A 21085-nucleotide genomic window follows, 5' to 3' on the forward strand; every position below is an offset into this window, starting at 1 on the left:
GAGAAAGGGAGAAGCAGAAACTTGGTACACACAGCTTATTAACATGGTCAAAACATCAGGAAGTCAAATGCCCACTGTAAGAAGAACTAATCAGATTGTCAATACTTACTGTCAAACATGCAGAATTAGGGTAGTGGGCACTGGCAAAATGATGGGCTTGCACATACTTTTTAAGCGCATGGCTTTGTCCTGTATGACAGAATTCAAAATAAATTTGAAATATATAAATCACAAAGGTGACCTGTAAAAGTAGATACTGAAGAGTACAGTGAAGCACATATTTATATTAAATTCACTCCAACAGTTTGTGGAGAATTGGGGCACACTTCTCTTGAACACTTTTTATTTATTACAAGTGACAGCTGGTGTGAAAAGCTTGAATGACCATGAAATGCACAAAGTGTCCAAACCCAATGTATAAATGGCAATATATTCTTCCCCTACACAGGGCAAAGTAATTGTGTATAACTCCTAGAAAAGCAAAACACGGAAAGAAAACCTTATGGCACAGACAGGCTAATAAAAAGTAATTTTTAAAATGCTGCCCCAAAGTCCGCAACAAACAGCAGAAAAATTGATAATGCTGCTCTTCATGCACAATTAGTAGTTTTCTTATTGCTGTACAGTCTGGTAATGATTGTATAATGCTGTCCTCTGAAATATCCATAAGGAATTTGCAGTGGCCTGTAGGTCAGACTGGCAGAGGCGCAAATATCTGGCAGATGTGCTCTTAACAGGAAATCCTCCTGGAACATGAATGGACATCAAATGCAGCACTGATTTTTCCATGTCAGAATAATCATCTGAACCTTAAGATGGGTATTTTTATGAACTAATACGTTGAAATCAGCAGAGCAGTTATCAGCACTCAAACAAGAAATTGTTATCTCCTTTAGGCCACTAGTTAAAGAAGGAAAAAAAAAAGTCCGAGGCCATGCCTTCCTTCATGAATATAGAATGCATGTCTGGACCTAGGTGCCTCCCAAAGAGATAAGAAGTGTGCACTTCTAACAATTTACTTCCTTCTCCCCCTAGAATTTCCTTTTGCAGTCTTAAAGGGGTCATATTCATCCTAAAGGAAAGGGATAGAATAAATATCAGCTTTAGTAAATTGCAATATAGCCCTAGTATATGGCTTTAGGTTTACTGCTAGATGACAATCATAAGAACATTTAAATCATGTGAAATGTGCATCCCTTGTGGATTTTCTACTAGACAAAGAAAAGCACAATCCTGAACATTAAACAGATGAGATGACGAGACAATTGAATGCAAAATTTATTTTATTTAAATTTAGGGGAAATAAAAGTCATTTTTGTAAATGTTAGTTCTGAAAATAAAACAGCAATGGCAGCTCTCTATGTCAGAAATCTGCATCAAATTTAGATGTAATCTTTATCAAAGTTAAAATCCAAGTTATGAATGACGAGATCTTCTTCCTTTATGTTAAATAACGTATTACTAACTGTTTCTCAGACTGTACACTGATAAAAAGATAAAATCATTTTTAAAAGTCCCATACAAATACAATCTAACAGACACAATGTTAAACTAAAGATACCCAAAGCATTGAATAACCTACCAATATCAAAGAAATTCCATTAATTACTTGTGTTATGTTTATGTTGCATTTTTTTTAGTAATTATAGGAAATGCCGTGAACAGCTGTTACTAATTCTTTTAGAAGAAATGGCAGTAGGCCTCAAGATTACCCTCTGCAGATCCAAATATAGGATTTGGCTTCTAACGGCCCGATATTTGTATTGAGGTGGCTAGATGGATGATTGGATATAACCTCTCTACACAAAATATAAGTATCAACTGGTGCTATAAGTAAACTGCAATTAATAAATTTTGACCTCAAAAATGACATTTTGCACAAAAAAAATGTTAATGGAACTTACATGTAAAACAGCTAATTTAACCTGAATAACCAGGCAGGCACATTGTAATGCATGGACTGGAATGATACATTGATGAGGCATCGCAAATTTATGTGAATGTCTGATGAGAGTGGAACAAACATTTTATACTTCTGCTATGCAAAGTGGTATCCTCAGCAGCCAATAATTGGAGTAGGTATATACAAGCTCAAAAAGAATGATAGTGAACCATTTGTTGAGTAAAGTAATTTTAATGATGTTTTTGTTCCTGATGCCACACAGGATGTCACTTCTAGTTAGCATGGCAGTTAAAGGAAACCACTAGACTTGTGGTTTATAATAGCTATGGATATCCATAGCAAGCTACCCTTAATGTTCCTGATAACTTTGTATGCAGTCAGATTGATTTCAGCATTAAAATGAGCACAACAAGCAGAAGCAAGGGTGAAAAAGATTATGACAACAAAAATGACAGTCCAATGCCACTACTGAAAAAAGTATTACAATCATCCTAGGAACTGATATTTCTTAAGTTGTTACAGCTTTTCAACTGAAGTGCTCACTTTATAACAGCCACGTAATCTTTCCTCAAGTAGTACTGGTCAATTAATGGGCATTGCACAGACTTAGAATGCCTAGGGCTACTGACAGACTATTAGATGTCTGGTGACCAAGACCAAGCCTCTTGATGCAACTCATATTATATCAAAGCCACATTAAATATAAATTTTACTCATTCTATCAGGAAGTGTGATCTGAGCTTAGTGTAGCACAGTCCACACTAGACATATCCAAGAGTATGGTAATGGACGCAGAACAAATGTATTGGTGTGGGTTTCTATGGATAAGGGTAGAAGTATGGACATTGGTAATTTGATTCCCAACAGGTACAGATAGTAAGAGACCTACAGCTAATGCTGAGCTTGTTTAAAAATATGTAGGAAGCGGTCCTTTCAATTAAATACAGTAGTTGTAGCAGCTGCTGCTCTTCATTTACAAAGGCAGACAAGAGGAAGAGAGACAACACATGGTTTCTCATAGGAAAACAATCACCTGTAACTTTGCCTCCTTTCATGTTTATGGGTGTAGGTGCATCAATAAAGTTGCTCTCAAATAATTTCACATGTGGAATATTCTCATTAAACAAATAAAAAAATTTTTTTTGTAATTTTATATGAACTAAGGAGAGGAACAATGTACATTCAACACTGTTGTTTTACCCAATAAACAAGTCACTTTGCTGAAAAATTAGGTAAAGGTCAATCCCACACTGAAACATGTCAAACAATTTATTAATGGAGTAACATTCAAGTGCATTCAGGTTGATTAGTTAATTGTTTAAAAAACAGTGCCATTTTAAAATTTTTATTTACAGTATTTACTTCATCAAAGAGGAAAATAAATGTTTGCTTATAAAACATTTTGTAACAAATCATACAAAAAAACAATGATAATATAATGTAATTATATGCATTAGTAGAGTAAGTAAAATCCGTATCTTTTTAAATGCATTTTAGAATATTATATATATTATATGAATAGGCTTGTGTGGCTAAAGTAGCTTTCATTGACATCAGACTCGGATGATAAAAAAATCATTTTTTTTGTACTGTTATTGCTGGTTTTATTTCAAAATGGACTTATCTGAATGCCACATTTCTGAATAGCTTTCAATGCCAGTTCTATTTATTTCAAAATTCCTCTTTTCTTAATGATTTTGTTACTTGTTAATGAGACCAATGTGCTGAACCTATCCTATTGGATAATTAATTCCTGTTAATTACTTTTGTCTGATTGCAGGTGGTACCAAAGGTCTTTAACAATAAGTGCATTTAAACAGGACATTGTACTGTTATTGCTGGTTTTATTTCAAAATGGTCTTACTTTTGACAATCATTTTTATTTAACAATGGAACTTTTCTGAATGCCACATTTCTGAATTGCTCTTTCAATGCCAGTGCTATTATATTTCAAAATGTCTCTTTTCATGATGATTTTGTTACTTGTTAATCAAAACCAATGGGCTAAACCTATTCCTTCTTATTGGTTAATTATTTCCTGTTAATTACTTTTTGTATGATTGTAGGCGGTACCAAAGATCTTTAACACTATGTGCATTTAAACAGGCAAAATCACTGAGAGAGTAAGAGTTATGACAAGTTTTGCAGATAAAGTATATGGAGATAATATTGTCTCATGTTGTGAGAATCAGAATCACCACACTGCCTTCTCACTATGGTATTCATAAGAAATGGGTAAATAAATTAATACTAGGTCTTTAACTATCTGTCTGCTTAATGTTCTATAGTGATGCTTGGTATATTTACCACTTAAATCATGGTAGCTTTCTTGATCTTGGAAAGTGGCATTCAAATTGCATCGACAAACTTGCCCCACACGCACAGCTTTAAAAAAAAAAAAAACGAGCACATGACTGAACAAAGTGTGCACAACAAAAAAATGAATGCAGCTTGCATAAAGTTATGAAGAAAATGGCAATGATAAAAAATAAGATTCTGGATTTGACAGATTACTCTGTTTAGGCGCTCTCTAGTCCAGACTGTAAAATTACGCAAATGATAATCATTTGTTGATTTTGTATTTGCATGCTACTAGTCATTCTTATTAATACATAATCGTTTCATCATCTTTGGTGCTTGAACTCTGAAAAAGAAAGTATTGGTTCTGGCATTTTCTTGAAAGTTATACACATGGAATTATATTTCTACAGGTTATAGAAAGTTGTATTGGTATAATGAATGGTAAAATTCAATTTAAAAAACAGTCCTAATTTACAAATGATACCTTCAATAGGTCATAACCCAAGTGAACTGCAGCTGAATCTGAATGGCTTGAATAAATTGTTATAAAGGACACATTCAAATCCAGAAGAACAATGCATGTTGAACTGCGGGAGATATGTATGTATGACAAGATTAAAAGAGTAGTTTGCTTATATTGTTAACAGGCTAAGGTTCACAACTGGAAAAAGTGTGGAGTAGTGTGTGGGAACTTGATTTCTTGAAACACCATGCCAACAGTGCAAGTAGACTCAGAAGTAAAAATCTTCCTTTAAGAAGAGAAATGATCAGCATGTTCCAAGAAAGTCATGCTGAAAAGGGACCAGGCAAATCAACAATGAATGGTACCATTCAAGTCCAGATGAAATTATAGCTTTTAACGATAGTGTTTTGACGGCCATTAACATTAATATGTCCATGCTCTCTGTTCAAGATATTAACAAGCACATAGCAAAGTACATACACATAACAGAGTGCTGAAGAAGTAAAACATATGTTTATGAATTTCTTGAAATTATGAACAGCATTGTGCAAAATGATCTTATGGTACAACATAGTGTCAGCAATGTTTCATACTCGTTAACTATTTGTGAAAGCACAGAAATTTCAGCTAACAAATACTTAACACACTACTTTAAATGCAAACCAGCAAATTCACCTGAATATAGTACATTCCTGGTGGGATATTACAGTTGGAAGCATGCAATGCCACTACAATAGTCACTGCAGTCAGGAAATTGCATATAAAATATAAGCTGGACTTTATGAAAATAATAATGTTTACGTCCAATGGAGGCACTGCAGCAGGACTTAATGGTGTTACAGTGCAGGTGAAAAATTATATTCCACATCTAGTGAGGCAACACTGTGTTGTACATCAGGAAGACTTGGGGATTTCAGAAACTTGGATGAAGTAAAAATGATGAAAGATGTTAAAACCTTAATAAGAACTGTCTATACAGTGTTTTGAGGTTTTCCATCAAAAGATGAAACTTTCAAGAAATAGTGAATGCATTTGAATGTGACTCAGTTTAGGTTTCTTGTGCTGGTTATCTACATATTTTGTAGTTCAATTATTTGAAATTATGACCCTTTATTGGGTTATTATAAAGAAGACAAAGATAACAGTCCATTTTCAAAGTATTACAAAATGCTAAATAACTAAAAATTCTGAATAACAATAGATATTCTGAATATTTTTTTAACAAATTTAGCTTTATTAACTACAACCTTTCAAAAACGTGGCTTAACCATTAGATGCTTATCATCTTCTATATGGTAAATTGAATAAGATCTGAAAACTGTACCTTTATTTATTTTTTTTTTAACTTTCTCAGCTTCTTCTTTTAGATAGATTTAAATGTAGTGATAAAGTTAACGGGATTCTTGAAAAAGGTTCTGAAGAAAATTATTCAGTGCATATTAATTTCACATTAACTTTCTTCAAATTCATTTATTTGCATTTGTGTGAAAGATTTCTAGAAAATGAAATTAAGAAATGGTCTGCTTTTGAATGTACAGATATACAGTACCACAATGTGACTACAGATTTGAAATTGAACAGATCTATTCTCTGTGTTCAAAGTACAAAATATTTTTTGCAGAGGAAAGTGTTGTAATTCAGCAATACAGTGTCCTCTAATGTTTGCTTGCTGAGAAAATCAAAAGTAAATTAATAGTCAGCCTTCCAGGTATAGTGACATTTGCACATCAGAATGATCAGTTTCTGGATTTAGAAAAATTACTGGATTTTGTGGGAACATTCTTGACATCTTGTGCAAACTACAAGCATAGTCTCAATTTAATGAACAGTTAAAAAAATAAAGGAATCGTTTACACTTGGAACATTTGGAAATACTTATGCTACAAGCTACTTCAGGATGGTGGATCATTAGATCTGTAAAGAGTTTACTCAGAATGGGTGAAAGTGAAAGATCTTAGGAAAAAAACTTTAAAGACTTTTAAATTCATGTATGTAATATAAGAATTGATAATTAAAAAAAAAAATAATCCAAATGTAACTTGCATTATTGCCTGTATTTTATTGTTTAACATTAATAAATTATTTTTATGACCAAATAACTGATAAGAATATTTTAAATATATCTGTAAGTTTTAACTTAATTGTTTAAAAGTTTCAAATCTTCATTATTTCATCTTTCATTAGTTCCATTGGTGCAGTATAATTATATTATGTTGTGTCACAAGCAAACAAGATAGATTAATTTAGGTTTGAATAATGTAGCGCAATGTTGGCTTAAAAAAATCCATACAAAAGATATTTTTATGCACACAGCCTATACAGAATTAGAGAGAATACTGGTTGCCATCATCAATGACAGATCTGAAGCCAGATGTTGAGCACTAGCCACTTACTTATATTATTAGACATGTACATTTTAAGTAGCTTTTCTTTTATATTTAAATATGCAAAACTAAGGTCACTGTTGTGTTCACAGAACAAGTCTCTGATGATGAATCTTGATAGTACCCAGTTTAAAAAGGGCAGACTGTAGGGTTGGACATGGTCAGCCGCAATGCTAAAGTACACAGTGGTATTTAGAAAAATAATATGCATGCGAAGAAAGCATTCATCATATCATTGTATTACTTCCACCGGCCTTTACCATTTACGTAAAAGAGGATTTCTATCTATATGTGCAGTACATAACAAATTCTTACCCCACTATCTGTATGTAGCAGCAGAAGTCAAAATTCATCAGACCAGTGAATACTGTTTCAATCGTCATTTATCTAGGTTTGTATACTGCATTCTCACAAATATGAACCCTGATGTGGTCTTAAGCTACTGTAGTCATTTCACTTCTAGGTTTGATACAGTGTGTGTTAAGAGTGGTCTTTCTGCACAACACCGTTAAAAAGAGCTACTATTTGAGTATCTGTAACCTTTGTGTTAATTCTAATGAGCTTGGTCATTCTCCTTTGCCATACTTTATTAACAAGGTATTTTTGCCCACAGAAGTGTTACTTGCTGGATACTTTTATGGTTATCACGTAAATCTCTGCAAACAGTAGTGATTATAATGTGTGAAAATCCCAGAAAGGCAGTATTTCAGTTTTAAGAGCAACTATGGCTCATACCAACAATTAAATCAAACCATTGTCAAAGTTGTTTGAATTATGTACCTTGCCCATTGTAATGTTTGACTGAATGCTCAGCATGCTTTATCTCTCTCTCTCTCTCTGTACTTAGATATATCTCTGGATGCGCTGGGACACATCATCAGTGATGTTTCCTAAGATCATCGGGTGTTTCGGGTCTCACAACATCAGACACCCTCTCTCAGGTGACCCAGCTGGGGTTGATCACGCCCCAACTTGTGTCCCAGCAGCACTGGCCCACTTTGCGGACCTCTTGATCCAAATCCACCTCGAGGCTCTTTCTGCAGCTTCTGTGATGGATTTAATGGCTCTCCTCTTTGCTGCTCCTGTGATTCCAAGCCTGGCAAAGATCTTACACAGGGATCGAGCAGCAAAGCCTCTGCACCCTACTTCTATAGGCTCACAGCAAGCCTTCCAACCTTTCCTTCGGCAGTCCTCAATGAGCTCCTGGTACTTGAGCCGCTTACGTTCATTTGCCTCTTCCATGCGGTCCTCCCATGGGACTGACAGTTCCAACAAAAGGATTTGCTTGGACGATGCAGATGTTAAAACTATATCGGGTCTCAATGAAGTTGATGTTACAAATTCCGGGAAATTGAGCTGCCTGCCCAGGTCAACCCGCAGCTCCCAGTCTGCTGAAGATGAAAGGAGGCTAATTGATTTTTGCTTTGCTTGCGCCTGTTCACCAGCCCTTATGAAAGCAATTCTTCTCTGGCTTCCAACATATTTATTGTTGGCCACTGCCTGTGAAATGGTCTCTACTATACACTTTAGAACCTGATCGTGTCGCCAACGGTATCGGCCCTCTCCAAGGGCAGTTGGGCAGAATATGCTCCAGAGATCCTTGTCCAGGACAGAGTGGACACGATGGAACTTCACTCTTGCCCCAAACATGCAAGTTTGTTGGGCTGGGGATCACGCTGTACACAGTTTGGACCAGGAACTTAATACGCTGTGGCTCTGCCTTCCAGATGTCATTCCAGGTGATCTTCCTCTCCAGCGCTCCTTCCCACCTTGTCCATGCCCCTTGCTGCCGCATGCTCACCGCCCTGCTGGTCCTCACCTCCTCGACACCTGCTCGGACTTCCTCTAGGACCAATTCTCGTCTCACCTTGCCCTGAGCCTTGTTGTACTGTGGCTATGGGATTGCTCCCAAACCTGCTCGCCCCGTTGCCACTGTACCCACAAGTGCCTTGTATCTCAGCCGAGACTCTGCCAACTCCAGTCCCTCTTGTGCTCTCCACTTCCTTCCTGTTCGCACTTCAATACCTGCTGCTGTTACTCTAGAATCTCCAGAGCCTTGGTAGACTAGGGCCTCTCTTATACGAGAAACCCTGAACTCCTCCTCTAGACTGCTGAAAGGAAGCTGAAGCCTATTACTCCTGCCATACAGTGCTACACTCGTTAGAATGCGAGGCAGGCCAAGCCATCTTCGGAGATGACAGCTGATCTTCCTCTCCAGGGTCTCTACTGTAGACATCGACACTTCATACACCAACAGCGGCCAAAGAATCCGTGGCAAAATGCCATGCTGGTATATCCATGCCTTAAATCTGCCAGGTAAACCCGACTTATCTACTGCCGACAACCAAGCTTCCAGCTTCTTGATCGTTGTCTGTATTGGACTTAGTATCTCTGAGGCTACAGTCAAAAACCTTACCTAGGCTAGTGACTGGTTTCTCATTAATTGATGGTATTGTTACGCCATCCACTGAGAAGCGAAACTTGTCCACCACTTTCCCTCTCTTCAGTACCATAGACCTGGATTTTGTTGGCTTGAAGCTGCTCATCGCCCAAGAAATGAGCTTAACCAGGCCCTGGAGAATCCACCTGCACCCAGGCACTGAGGTAGTGGTGACTGTCAAGTTATCCATAAAGGCTCTCTAATATATATGTTACCAGCAATGTGTAAAAACCGGCATTCTATAGAATACCTAGGCAATGTACACAACGCCCGAAATAGGACGTCAAAATATGAAATACAGTAATCCCTCGCTATATTGTGCTTCGACTTTTGCAGCTTCACTCTATCTCAGATTTTATATGTAAGCATATCTAAATATATAATGCGGATTTTTCGCTGCTTTGTGGGTTTCTGCAGACAATTTACTTCTGGTTCATGCTTCCTCAGTTGGCTTGCCCAGTTGATTTCATACAAGGGACGCTATTGGCGGATGGCTGAGAAACTATCCAATCAGAGCATGCAGTTAAGTTCCTGTGTGCTGACTGGCTCAGCGACGGAGCGCCAAATTCGATTCCGCTGCATTAACCAGGAAGACTCGTCTCACTCATTCAGCATCAACGTGTTTCGCTGTGTAAAGAGTTAACTGTTGTGTTTATCTTTGTGCATAGTCAAGCCCTTTTTTATCACTCCAAAACGATCTGCTCCTGCTACTGCTTCAGGAGTCGTGCCCAGGTGCCAATGGAAGATGCTAACGATTGCCGAAAAGGTAAAAGTTTTGGATATGTTGAAGTAAGGGAACAGCTACAATGCCGCAGTGTCCTTTAACCAGGGCGCAAAACGAATTGTAAGTGGATGTAATAAGGTGGTAGTCCGGATAGAATCTGCTTTAAGACTGCTGGAAGAAGAACAACGGCGGTGCTACACAATCGCCTGAAGAGGCTCCTTTAGAAGAGCTGTAACGCTCTCCTTTGGTGTGCAGTAAAATTAAACTCATCATTATCGGACAAGTCATCGTGTCATTGTTGGTGAGTACCCATAACTAATTTTCTACGTACTTAGTACATGTACGTACGTTTATTGTAACTGTACACACATTTTACACAGTTTTTCTTGCATTGTAGGTATTTATTGCCGGTCGTCTGTCTATCTTAATGGCTGTAACATATGTGATAATCGGAGACGCTCTACAGTATCTTTAAAATAACATTTTGGTTTTATGTACAGCATTTATATGTTATAAATTTTTCACTTATTTTTATATATTACCTAATCAATTACAATATGTTTAAAACTGTATTACGTAATAAATAAAACTCCTCAATGATATACGATACGTATGTTTGTGAGTAGTATACAAACAGTGTGTTTACATACATAATTTCAACGTATCTTACCTAATAACTAAGAGAATATAAAGGGTTTATGCTGTATAACTGTACGGGGAATATTTATAAACAGTGTGGGAGAGTTTATAAGGACTTAAAATATATAAAAATAACCATACAAACATATGGTTTCTACTTCGAGGATTTTCACCTATCGCGGGGGTTTCTGGAACGCAACCCCCACAATCGAGGAGGGACTACTGTACGTCGCATTTCATACATTTCCTAGGCATTCTATACAATACCTAAACGGCAAACCGGCAGAGTGTAGAATAAGCTTATCCTCACCAGAACATTTCATCAGTGGCGCCTGGATCTTTGTTCGTCCGTGTGGAAGCATGTGTGCTTGCTGTGTCGCAGCAGAGACTGTTCCATATATTGTGGTTGGTGAAGTACCACTACAGAAGCTGACCCATATTGTGCTGTGTGAAGATGGGAGAAGAGAATGTAGTGTACGGGGAAGAATCACGACATGCTGAAATGCGTCAACAGTTCTACAAAGAACTATCCCAAATGCGAGCCAACGCAGCTAAAAATTTTGTTTTTCTAACAGAAGCCACTTACGAGAAGTTAGTGAATGATGTAACAAAGGCTAAAACGACTACTAAGAAAGAACCACGGGACTATTGGCTGCTGAAACGCTACGATGTGATAATGGTAGAGAACAAAAGCAAGTTGATTTATCCTGTTAAATAAGGCATCAGTGCTATCCAGTTTTACGTCAGAGATTCTGAATTATTTGACGTACTTCACGACGCTCAATAGTCCATTGGCCATGGAGGATGAGACAGAATATTGAAAGAGCTTGCACCCAAATATAAGAACGTTACCTGTCATGACATTGAACTGTACATTCACCTTTGTGAGCCATGCCAAAAGAAACAAAAAGGTGTAAAAAAAAGGCATTGTAGTGAAGCCTATGGTGTTTTCTGATTTCAATTCCCGCTGTCAGATGGATCTAATTGATTTTCAGTCCCATCCTGATAAGGAATACAAGTTTATAATGGTGTACCAAGATCATCTCACCAAGTTTGTGGTTCTCAGGCCTCTCAAATCAAAGACAGCGAAAGTAGCAGCTTACAACTTGATAGACATATTTACGTTGCTTTGAGCACCATCGATTTTACAGTCCAACAATGGTCGGGAATTTGCGAATAAAGTGGTCAACAGCCTGAAGGAAGACTGGCCAACTTTGAAGATTGTCCATGGGAAGCCGCGCCACTCACAAAGCCAGGGAAGTGTCAAACGAGCTAACCAAGACATAGAAAATATGCTGTCTACTGCTGGTGCGAGGGAAAACGGTTCGTCCAACTTATGAAAAACAGGGCCTTTCACTCTGGGATTCAGAGAACACTGTACAAAGCTCTCTTTGGCTGCAAAGTTAAAGTGGGTCTCACAACGTCTTCCATACCCCAAGATGTTTTATAAGGTGTACAGACAGAAGAAGAACTGAAAAACATAATAGAAAGTTTACAAACAATACAGCTGGAAGAAACAGATCATCCGACAGAAGAGACTGAGGTTACTGCACAAAATACTGACGAGAATTCAATCTATGATGAAGGAAACAAAAGTAGCAGGGAAGACATGGATAGTGAAGAACCCTTCTTTTCTGCTACGTGTTGTGTGTGCTTAAAGGAAAGCAGTGGTGCCCATACGTGCAGAAAGTGCGGCCGAAACGTTCATGCGATCTGTGGACATGCTAATAAAGACAATGGCGGTGAGGAAATGGAAGGTTATGGGGTTAATATTTGGTGCACTATTTGCTTCAACATTGAGAATGCAGTAGAAAGTAAGAGACAATCGAAAGGGAATCTAGAAGTACAGGCCAAAAAAATGAAAAAGGACACTGACAAAAAATGCCCTCCTGCATCATTGGGGGACACTGTGCGGGTTCCTATCGCTGACATTGACAAGGGGCGAGCAGCAAGATCACAATTCAGTGTTTGTCAAAAGGGCTTACTCAAGGTTGAAGACGTTCCTGACCACGAAATAGCTCTTCGATCTGCGGCTACTGCTTAGTCCATAGGAAGTGGCCAAGGATTTGTGAGGTTTATGTGCAAGACTAAGTGTCAAAACAACAAATGCCTTTGCGTTAACAAGAAAATTAAGTGCAATTCAAAATGCCATTCTAGCCTTCCTTGCTGCAACAAATAGTAGGCTAAGTAATGACACTTTTGATTCTTTTGTTCTCCCAGTAAGCATATCCTGTAGTTCATTTTGTATTTCTTCTTTCATTTTTAGACATTTTGTTATTAAAGACCTTTCCAATCTGGACATTTCACACTTGGCGTAAAATAGTACTTGCCATTCTTTATAATGCCTAGGCATTTTATGCAATGCCTAGGAAAAGTATGTAACAATGGAGATATTTCATACCTTGCCTAAAAACAGCAGGCATTGTATACTTTGCCAAGGTATTCTATACAATACCTGCTTTTCATACATTGCCAGTAACATGTACAGTATATATAGATAATCATGGCCGAAATTATCGGCACCCCTGGAATTTTCCCAGAAAATGCACCATTTCTCCCAGAAAATTGTTGCAATTACAAATGTTTTGTTATACATGTTTATTTTCTTTATGTGCATTGGAACAACACAAAAAAAGAGAAAAAAAGCCAAATCTGACATCATATCACACAGAACTCCAAAAATGGGCAGGACAAAATTATTGGCACCTTTTCAAAATTGTGGGTAAATCGTTTTATTTCAAGCATTTGATGCTCGTTTGAACTCACCTGTGGCAAAAAAACAGGTGCTGGCAATATAGCAATCACACCTGAAGTCAGTTAAAATGGAGAAAAGTTGACTCAACTTTTCTGTTGTGTGTCTCAGTGTGCCACACTAAGCATGGAGAACAGAAAGAAGAGCAGAGAGTTGACTGGGGACTTGAGAACAAAAATTGTGGAAAAATATCAACAATCTCAAGGCTACAAGTCCATCTCCAGAGATCTTCATGTTCCTTTGTCCACTGTGCGCAACATAATTAAGACGTTCACAACATACGGCACTGTAGCTAATCTCCCTGGACGTGGACGAAAGAGAAAAATTGATAAAAGACTGCATGAAGGATAGTCCGAATGGTGGATAAACAGATCCAATCAACTTCAAAACATATTCAAGCTGTTCTGCAGACTTAGAGTGCAACAGTGTCAGCTCAAACTATTCGTCAACATCTGAATGAAATGAAACACTATGGCAGGAGAGCCAGGAGGGCCCCACTGCTGACACAGAAACATAAAAAAGCCAGACTGGAGTTTGCCAAAATGTACTTCAGGAAGCCAAAATCCTTCTGGGCGAACGTCTTGTGGACAGATGAGACCAAGGTAGAGCTTTTTGGTAAAGCTCATCATTCTACTGTTTACAAAAAACGGAATGAGGCCTACGAAGAAAAGAACACAGTACCTACAGTCAAACAAGGTTGAGGTTCTAAGATGTTATGGGGATGTTTTGCTGCCCTTGGCACTGGATGCATTGACTGTGTGCAAGGCATCATGAAATCTGAAGACCATCAAAAGATATTGGGGTGCAATGTAGGGCCCAGTGTTAGAAAGCTGGGTCTGCGTCAGAGGTCATGGGTGTTACAGCAGGACAATGACCCCAAACATACCTCTAAAAGCACCAAGAAATGGTTGAAGACAAAGCACTGGAGAGTTCTGAAGTGGCCAGCAATGAGCCCACATCTAAATCCGATTGAATACTTATGGAGAGATCTCAAAATTGCTGTTGACAGAAGGCGCCCTTCAAATCTGAGAGACCTTGAGCAGTTTGCAAAAAAAGAGTGGTCGGAAATTCCAGTTGAGAGGTGTAACAAGCTTGTTGATGGTTATATGAAGGCACTTGATTTCAGTTATTTTTTCCCAAAGGGTGTGCAACCAAATATTAAGGGTGCCAATAATTTTGTCCAGCCCGGTTTTTAAGTTTTGTGTGAAATGATGTCAGATTTGGCTTTTTTTCTCTGTTTTTTGTGTTGTTCCAATGCACATAAAGGAAATAAACATGTGTATACCAAAACATTTGTAATTGCAACAATTTTCTGGGAGAAATGGTGCATTTTCTGGGAAAATTCCAGGGGTGCCGATAATTTCGGCCATGACTGTGTATATCAGTGTTTTTCAACCGGGGTTCCGTGATTACTAGCCAAGGGTTCTGCCGAAAAAGACCTAAATCTATAGGTCATACTGGTGGAAAACTGCACAGGGTTCCGTGAGCAAGGTAACCATTCACGCAGGGTTGCACTCCAGCGAAAAGGTTGAAAAAACACTGGTGTATATATATATATATATATATATATATATATATATATATATATATAGTGGTCCCCGGCCAGGCTCCCAGGAGGACCAGAGGAGGGCTTGTGCCTCCTCCAGACAGCGAGGGGGCGTCCGTCCTGGTTATGTTGGAGGCCTCAGGTACAGGGCTTGGAAGCCCAGCCCTGTAGGGACCCGTGGCCACCGCCAGGCAGCACCCCGATTCCGGAATATCCTGTGTGGTCCCCAGCCGGGATGCCCAGGAGGACCAGAGGAGGGCTTGTGCCTCCTCCAGACCGTGAGCGGGCGTCCTCTCTGGTTATGTGGGGGGCCTCGGGTAAAGGCGGCCCCCCTGGTGCCTGAGAAACCCTGGAGCCCAGCACTTCTGCCACACCAGGAAGTGCTGGGGAGAAGAAGACAGGAGACACCCGGGTGCACAGCCGGCACTTCCGCAACACTGGGGTGTGTCCAAGAGGGAGTGCCAGGAAGCAGCTGGAGCCCATCCGGGTTACCATATAAGGGGGCGTCTCCCTCCAGTCAGTAGTGGATGTCGGGTGGAAGAGGACAGAGCTGGAGGGAGGACTAGAGGCGGCCAGGAGAAAGGCAGAGAAACTGTGTGGCCTGGACATTGGGGGAATCGGTGCTGGAGGCACTGGTGTGTGTGAGTGCACAAAAACTTGTATATATTGTAGAATAAACAGTGTGTTGGGTGAACATAAGATGTCCGTCTGCCTGTGTCTGGGTCGCAGTCCACAATATATATATATATATATATATATATATATATATATATATATATATCTATACTAATAAAAGGCAAAGCCCTCACTCACTCACTCACTCACTCATCACTAATTCTCCAACTTCCCGTGTGGGTGGAAGGCTGAAATTTGGCAGGTTCATTCCTTACAGCTTCCTTACAAAAGTTGGGCAGGTTTTATATCGAAATTCTACGTAATGGTCATAACTGGAAGCAGTTTTCTCCATTTACTGTAATGGAGATGAGCTTCAACGCCGTGGGGCGGAGTTTCGTGTGACATCATCACGCCTCCCACGTAATCACGCAGTACATAGAAAACCAGGAAGACCTAAAAAGCGCTGAAGAAAACATGCATTATATAATTGAGAAGGCAGCTAAACAATAAGAAGCGGCGAAAGTGACATATACAACCATATTCATGAGTTCTGCTACTCGAAACAAAGCACGATGTAAACCTACACTTTAAATTAAGTTCATAGACAGGCTGCCGCTGGCGTTTGTAATTTAGTGCCTGCCCATATAAGGCCGTCCGTCAGCGGCAATCCAATAGCAAACTCCCACTAAATATTCACGGGTTAAGGACTGTGCTTATGCAGAGGAAGATGAGATGGTCAGGGTGGTGTTTGGTACAAACTCAGCTTAAACTGCGAGAGAAAGTTTTAAGTGCCAGGACTAAGGTAACATTAAATACAGCCATGGACATAGCACGAGATGGCACCAGCACAGCTGGGAAACTTCGATGCATGTACACCGCGGCTCACGTGAACTGGCGCAGTGCACAGATAAAAGCAACAGTTCCAAAAGCGCTGAACAAAACCGAATTACACAATTGAAAAGGCAGCAAAAAATATGAAGCGTTTGATACATACAAGCATATTCATAAATCCAAAACAAAGCACACGTTGGAAAAAGTCAATGTCCCGCTAAAGGAAGACAGTGTAAAAACCGTGCATGCAGTGTGTCAGGTCTCAGATAAAGAAGAAGACGAGCTGTTTATTGATGCAGTAAGAAACGAATCGATGAATGAAACCTGTCATCTTTACAGCGATTGACAAACACGGAATGTAACTTGAACACAACACATCCTACAAATACGAACCTGATTGAAAGAAATAATGATAATCAAATCCTTGATGACAGCAACACTCAGTAACACTCACAAAACAAATACTGTATATTGACAGTCATGTTACGTTATTTTTAAAATGTTCCCTTTTCTTTTCTAGCTTTTTAACACACTACTTCTCGCTCGATACGCGTATATATATATATATATATATATATATATATATATATATATATATATATATACCCGATCTACATACTCGAATAATGGATACTTTATTCGCCATCAATGATTGTTTTGGTAAAGCCATACTCAGTGTATTCATTAGATGAACGGTAAAAAGTAAGAGCGAGGAAGGATGACTTATTGAGGCATGCAGGCTGTAGTGCGTCAACTCTATCTGAATTGCGCGATCACATTTGAAAAAATATATCTTTTCAAGTTCTATTTAGTCCATATGTGTCAAACTCAAGGGCGGGCCACATCCGCCCGGCGTAATTATATCCGCCCGCGAGATCATTTTATATACTGTATTATTGTTATTAAAGCCCGGTATATGAAGCGCTGGTAACACAATAAACTACAGATCCCATAATGCAGCGCTTCAGCTGCCTTGCCTAACACTTACCGAGTTAATCAAGTTATTGCGAAGCTAGCTCACACGATGCTGAAGAGAAAAGTTGATTCTGAAAATAGAGCCTTTAAAAACCGATGGGAGGCTGAGTATATGTTTACTGAACCCGTGTGTCTCATTTGTGGAGCTAATGTGGCTGTAATTACAGAATTTAATCTAAGACGGCACTATGAGACAAAACATCAGGTTAACCTGAATGCAATGCAGAAGATACAGAAAGCAGCATAATTAAATAAGAATCTGACACTTCAGCGGACGTTTTAACCCGTGCACAATCACAAAGTGATTTCAAGTGAAGCTGCTTTTATGGGAGACACAAATGCACCAGTGCACCTTGCCCACTTTCCCTGTTGCCAAGTAATGTTAAACCAAGTCGTCACTACGGTGTTCCCAAATACGCACTTTGCTGATAAACTGAGCGCACTGAGTTTGCACGGCGCTTTGGTGACTTTGAAGAACAAAAAGTCCGTCTACATGCGGCTCGAACCTTGTGCATGTTTGGTAGCACATATCTGTGTGAGAAGCTCAGTGATAAAGACTAACAAAACAGCACACAGGAGTCGCCTCACTGATGAGCACCTGCAATCCATCCTGAGAATCTCCACAACACAGAACCTCACACCAAACATAAACGAACCTGTGGCCAAAAAAAGATGCCAGGCGTCCAGCTCTAAAATGACATATGAGCAAAGACAACTGAATGATTTGATTTGTTATTGCTGAAAAGAACACATTTCATTTATATTTCTAGGTTTTGTTATGCAGCATGTTCATATTTGAATTTGTATCATTTTGACAGGATATATTTTTATGGAGAGCAAAATCTTTTGGGATATTTAAAATCTAAGTTTATTTTTATATAAAATTACATAAGAGTAAAGAAATGTGAATGTTTGTTCTTTTAACGTTTACTTTATTTCTAACTTGTATAATTTAGACAGGATAAATTTTTATGGAGAGCAAAATATTATAAGTTGTTTAAGGTTTGAGTTGATTTATTCACGAATAATATTCCTGTCTGTTTTACCATTCCTACCAAAGATATTTCTGTCGACTAAATAAAAATTCCTTCTATTTAAAATTTAAATAGAACTTGAACAAATACGATAGTTCATAATATCCACGCAGACTTGCACGTAAGAGCGGAGTTATCCGTTTTAACAAGCAGCGTATTGCACTGATCTAAATAGCTGTGTGTGTATATATGTAGATATGTATGTATATGTATATATATGTTTATATATGTGTGTGTGTATGTATGTATATATATATATGTATTTGTGTGTGTATGTATTTATGTGTGTGTGTATATGTATGTGTATATATGTAGATATATATATGTATATATATATATGTGTATATGTATAGATATGTATATATATATGTGTTTATGTGTGTGTGTAAATATATATATATATATATATATGACAACAACACTCATCACTCACAACAGTGACAAAACAATTACATTGACAATCATGTTACGTTATTTTCAAAATGTTTCCTTTTCTTTTCATTGCTTCTTTAACACACTACTTCTCCGCTAAGCTGGTATTTTGCTAGTATACTAATAAAAGGCAAAGCCCTCACTCACTCACTGACTCATCACTAATTCTCCAACTTCCCGTGTGGGTGGAAGGCTGAAATTTGGCAGGTTCATTCCTTACAGCTTCCTTACAAAAGTTGGGCAGGTTTTATATCGAAATTCTACGCGTAATGGTCATAACTGGAAGCTGTTTTTCTCCATTTACTGTAATGGAGATGAGCTTCAACGTCGTGGGAGCAGAGTTTCATGTGACATCATCACGCCTTCCACGTAATCACACAGTACATAGAAAACCAGGAAGACCTCCAAAAAGCGCTGAAGAAAACATGCATTATATAATTGAGAAGGCAGCGAAACAATAAGAAGCGAGCGAGTGACATATACAACCATATTTATGAGTTCTGCTACTTCGGAAACAAAGCACGATGTAAACCTACACTTTAAATTAAGTTCATAGACAGGCTGCCACTGGCGTTTGTAATTTAGTGCCTGCCCATATAAGGCCGTCCGTCAGCGGCAATCCAATAGCAAACTCCCACTAAATATTCACGGGTGAAGGACTGTGCTTATGCAGAGGAAGATGAGATGGTCAGGGTGGTGTTTGGTACAAACTCAGCGAAACTGCGAGAGAAAGTTTTAAGTGCCAGGACTAAGGTAACATTAAATACAGCCATGGACATAGCACGAGATGGCACCAGCACAGCTGGGAAACTTCGATGCATGTACACCGAGCGGCTCACGTGAACTGACGAGTGCACAGATAAAAGCAACAGTTCCAAAGAGCTGAACAAAACCGAATTACACAATTGAAAAGGCAGCAAAAATATGAAGCGCCTGATACATACAAGCATATTCATAAATCCAGCTACTGCGGAAACAAAGCACACGGTGGAAAAAGTCAATGTCCCGCTAAAGGAAGACAGTGTAAAAAAACCCGTGCATGCAGTGTGTCAGGTCTCAGATAAAGAAGAAGACGAGCTGTTTATTGATGCAGTAAGAAACGAATCGATGAATGAAACCTGTCATCTTTACAACGATTGACAAACACGGAATGTAACTTGAACACAACACATCCTACAAATACGAACCTGATTGAAAGAAATAATGATAATCAAATCCTTGATGACAGCAACACTCAGTAACACTCACAAAACAAATACTGTATATTGACAGTCATGTTACGCTATTTTTAAAATGTTCCCTTTTCTTTTCTAGCTTTTTAACACACTACTTCTCGCTGATACGCTGGTATATATATATGTATATATATATATATCCCGATCTACATACTCGAATAATGGATACTTTATTCGCCATCAATGATTGTTTTGGTAAAGCCATACTCAGTGTATTCATTAGATGAACGGTAAAAAAGTAAGAGCAAGGGGAGGATGACTTATTGAGGCATGCAGGCTGTAGTGCGCATCAACTCTATCTGAATTGTGCGATCACATTTAAAAAATATATATTTTCAAGTTCTATTTAGTCCATATGTGTCAAACTCAAGGGCGCGGGCCACATCCGGCCCGGCGTGTAATTATATCCGCCCGCGAGATCATTTTATATACTGTATTATTGTTATTAATGGCCCGGTATATGAAGCGCTGGTAACACAATAAACTACAGATCCCATAATGCAGCGCTTCAGCTGCCTTGTAACACTTACCGCGTTAATCAAGTCTAGCTTATGATGCTGCAAGTTATTGCGGCTAGCTCACACGATGCTGAAGAGAAAAGTTGACTCTGAAAATAGAGCCTTTAAAAACCGATGGGAGGCTGAGTATATGTTTACTGAACCCGTGTGTCTCATTTGTGGAGCTAATGTGGCTGTAATTACAGAATTTAATCTAAGACGGCACTATGAGACAAAACATCAGGGTAACCTGAATGCAATGCAGAAGATACAGAAAGCAGAAGAATTAAATAAGAATCTGACACTTCAGCGGA

The 21085-nt window shown here is 38.6% G+C and overlaps 1 protein-coding gene across 1 annotated transcript in view; it reads right to left on the reverse strand.

Annotated features, from left to right (window-relative positions):
• Positions 1 to 254: 254 nt before the first annotated feature.
• Positions 255 to 21085, reverse strand: part of mre11a (MRE11 homolog A, double strand break repair nuclease) — a 136740-nt gene continuing 115909 nt past the window's right edge. The window contains exon 20 of the mRNA XM_039744061.1: positions 255 to 1072. Coding sequence (XP_039599995.1) covers positions 1016 to 1072 — 57 coding nt within the window. The 3' untranslated portion in view covers positions 255 to 1015. The remainder of the gene's footprint in view (positions 1073 to 21085) is intronic.

This window comes from Polypterus senegalus, chromosome 2 (assembly GCF_016835505.1).
Source record: "Polypterus senegalus isolate Bchr_013 chromosome 2, ASM1683550v1, whole genome shotgun sequence".
NCBI classification, from domain to species: domain Eukaryota; kingdom Metazoa; phylum Chordata; class Cladistia; order Polypteriformes; family Polypteridae; genus Polypterus; species Polypterus senegalus.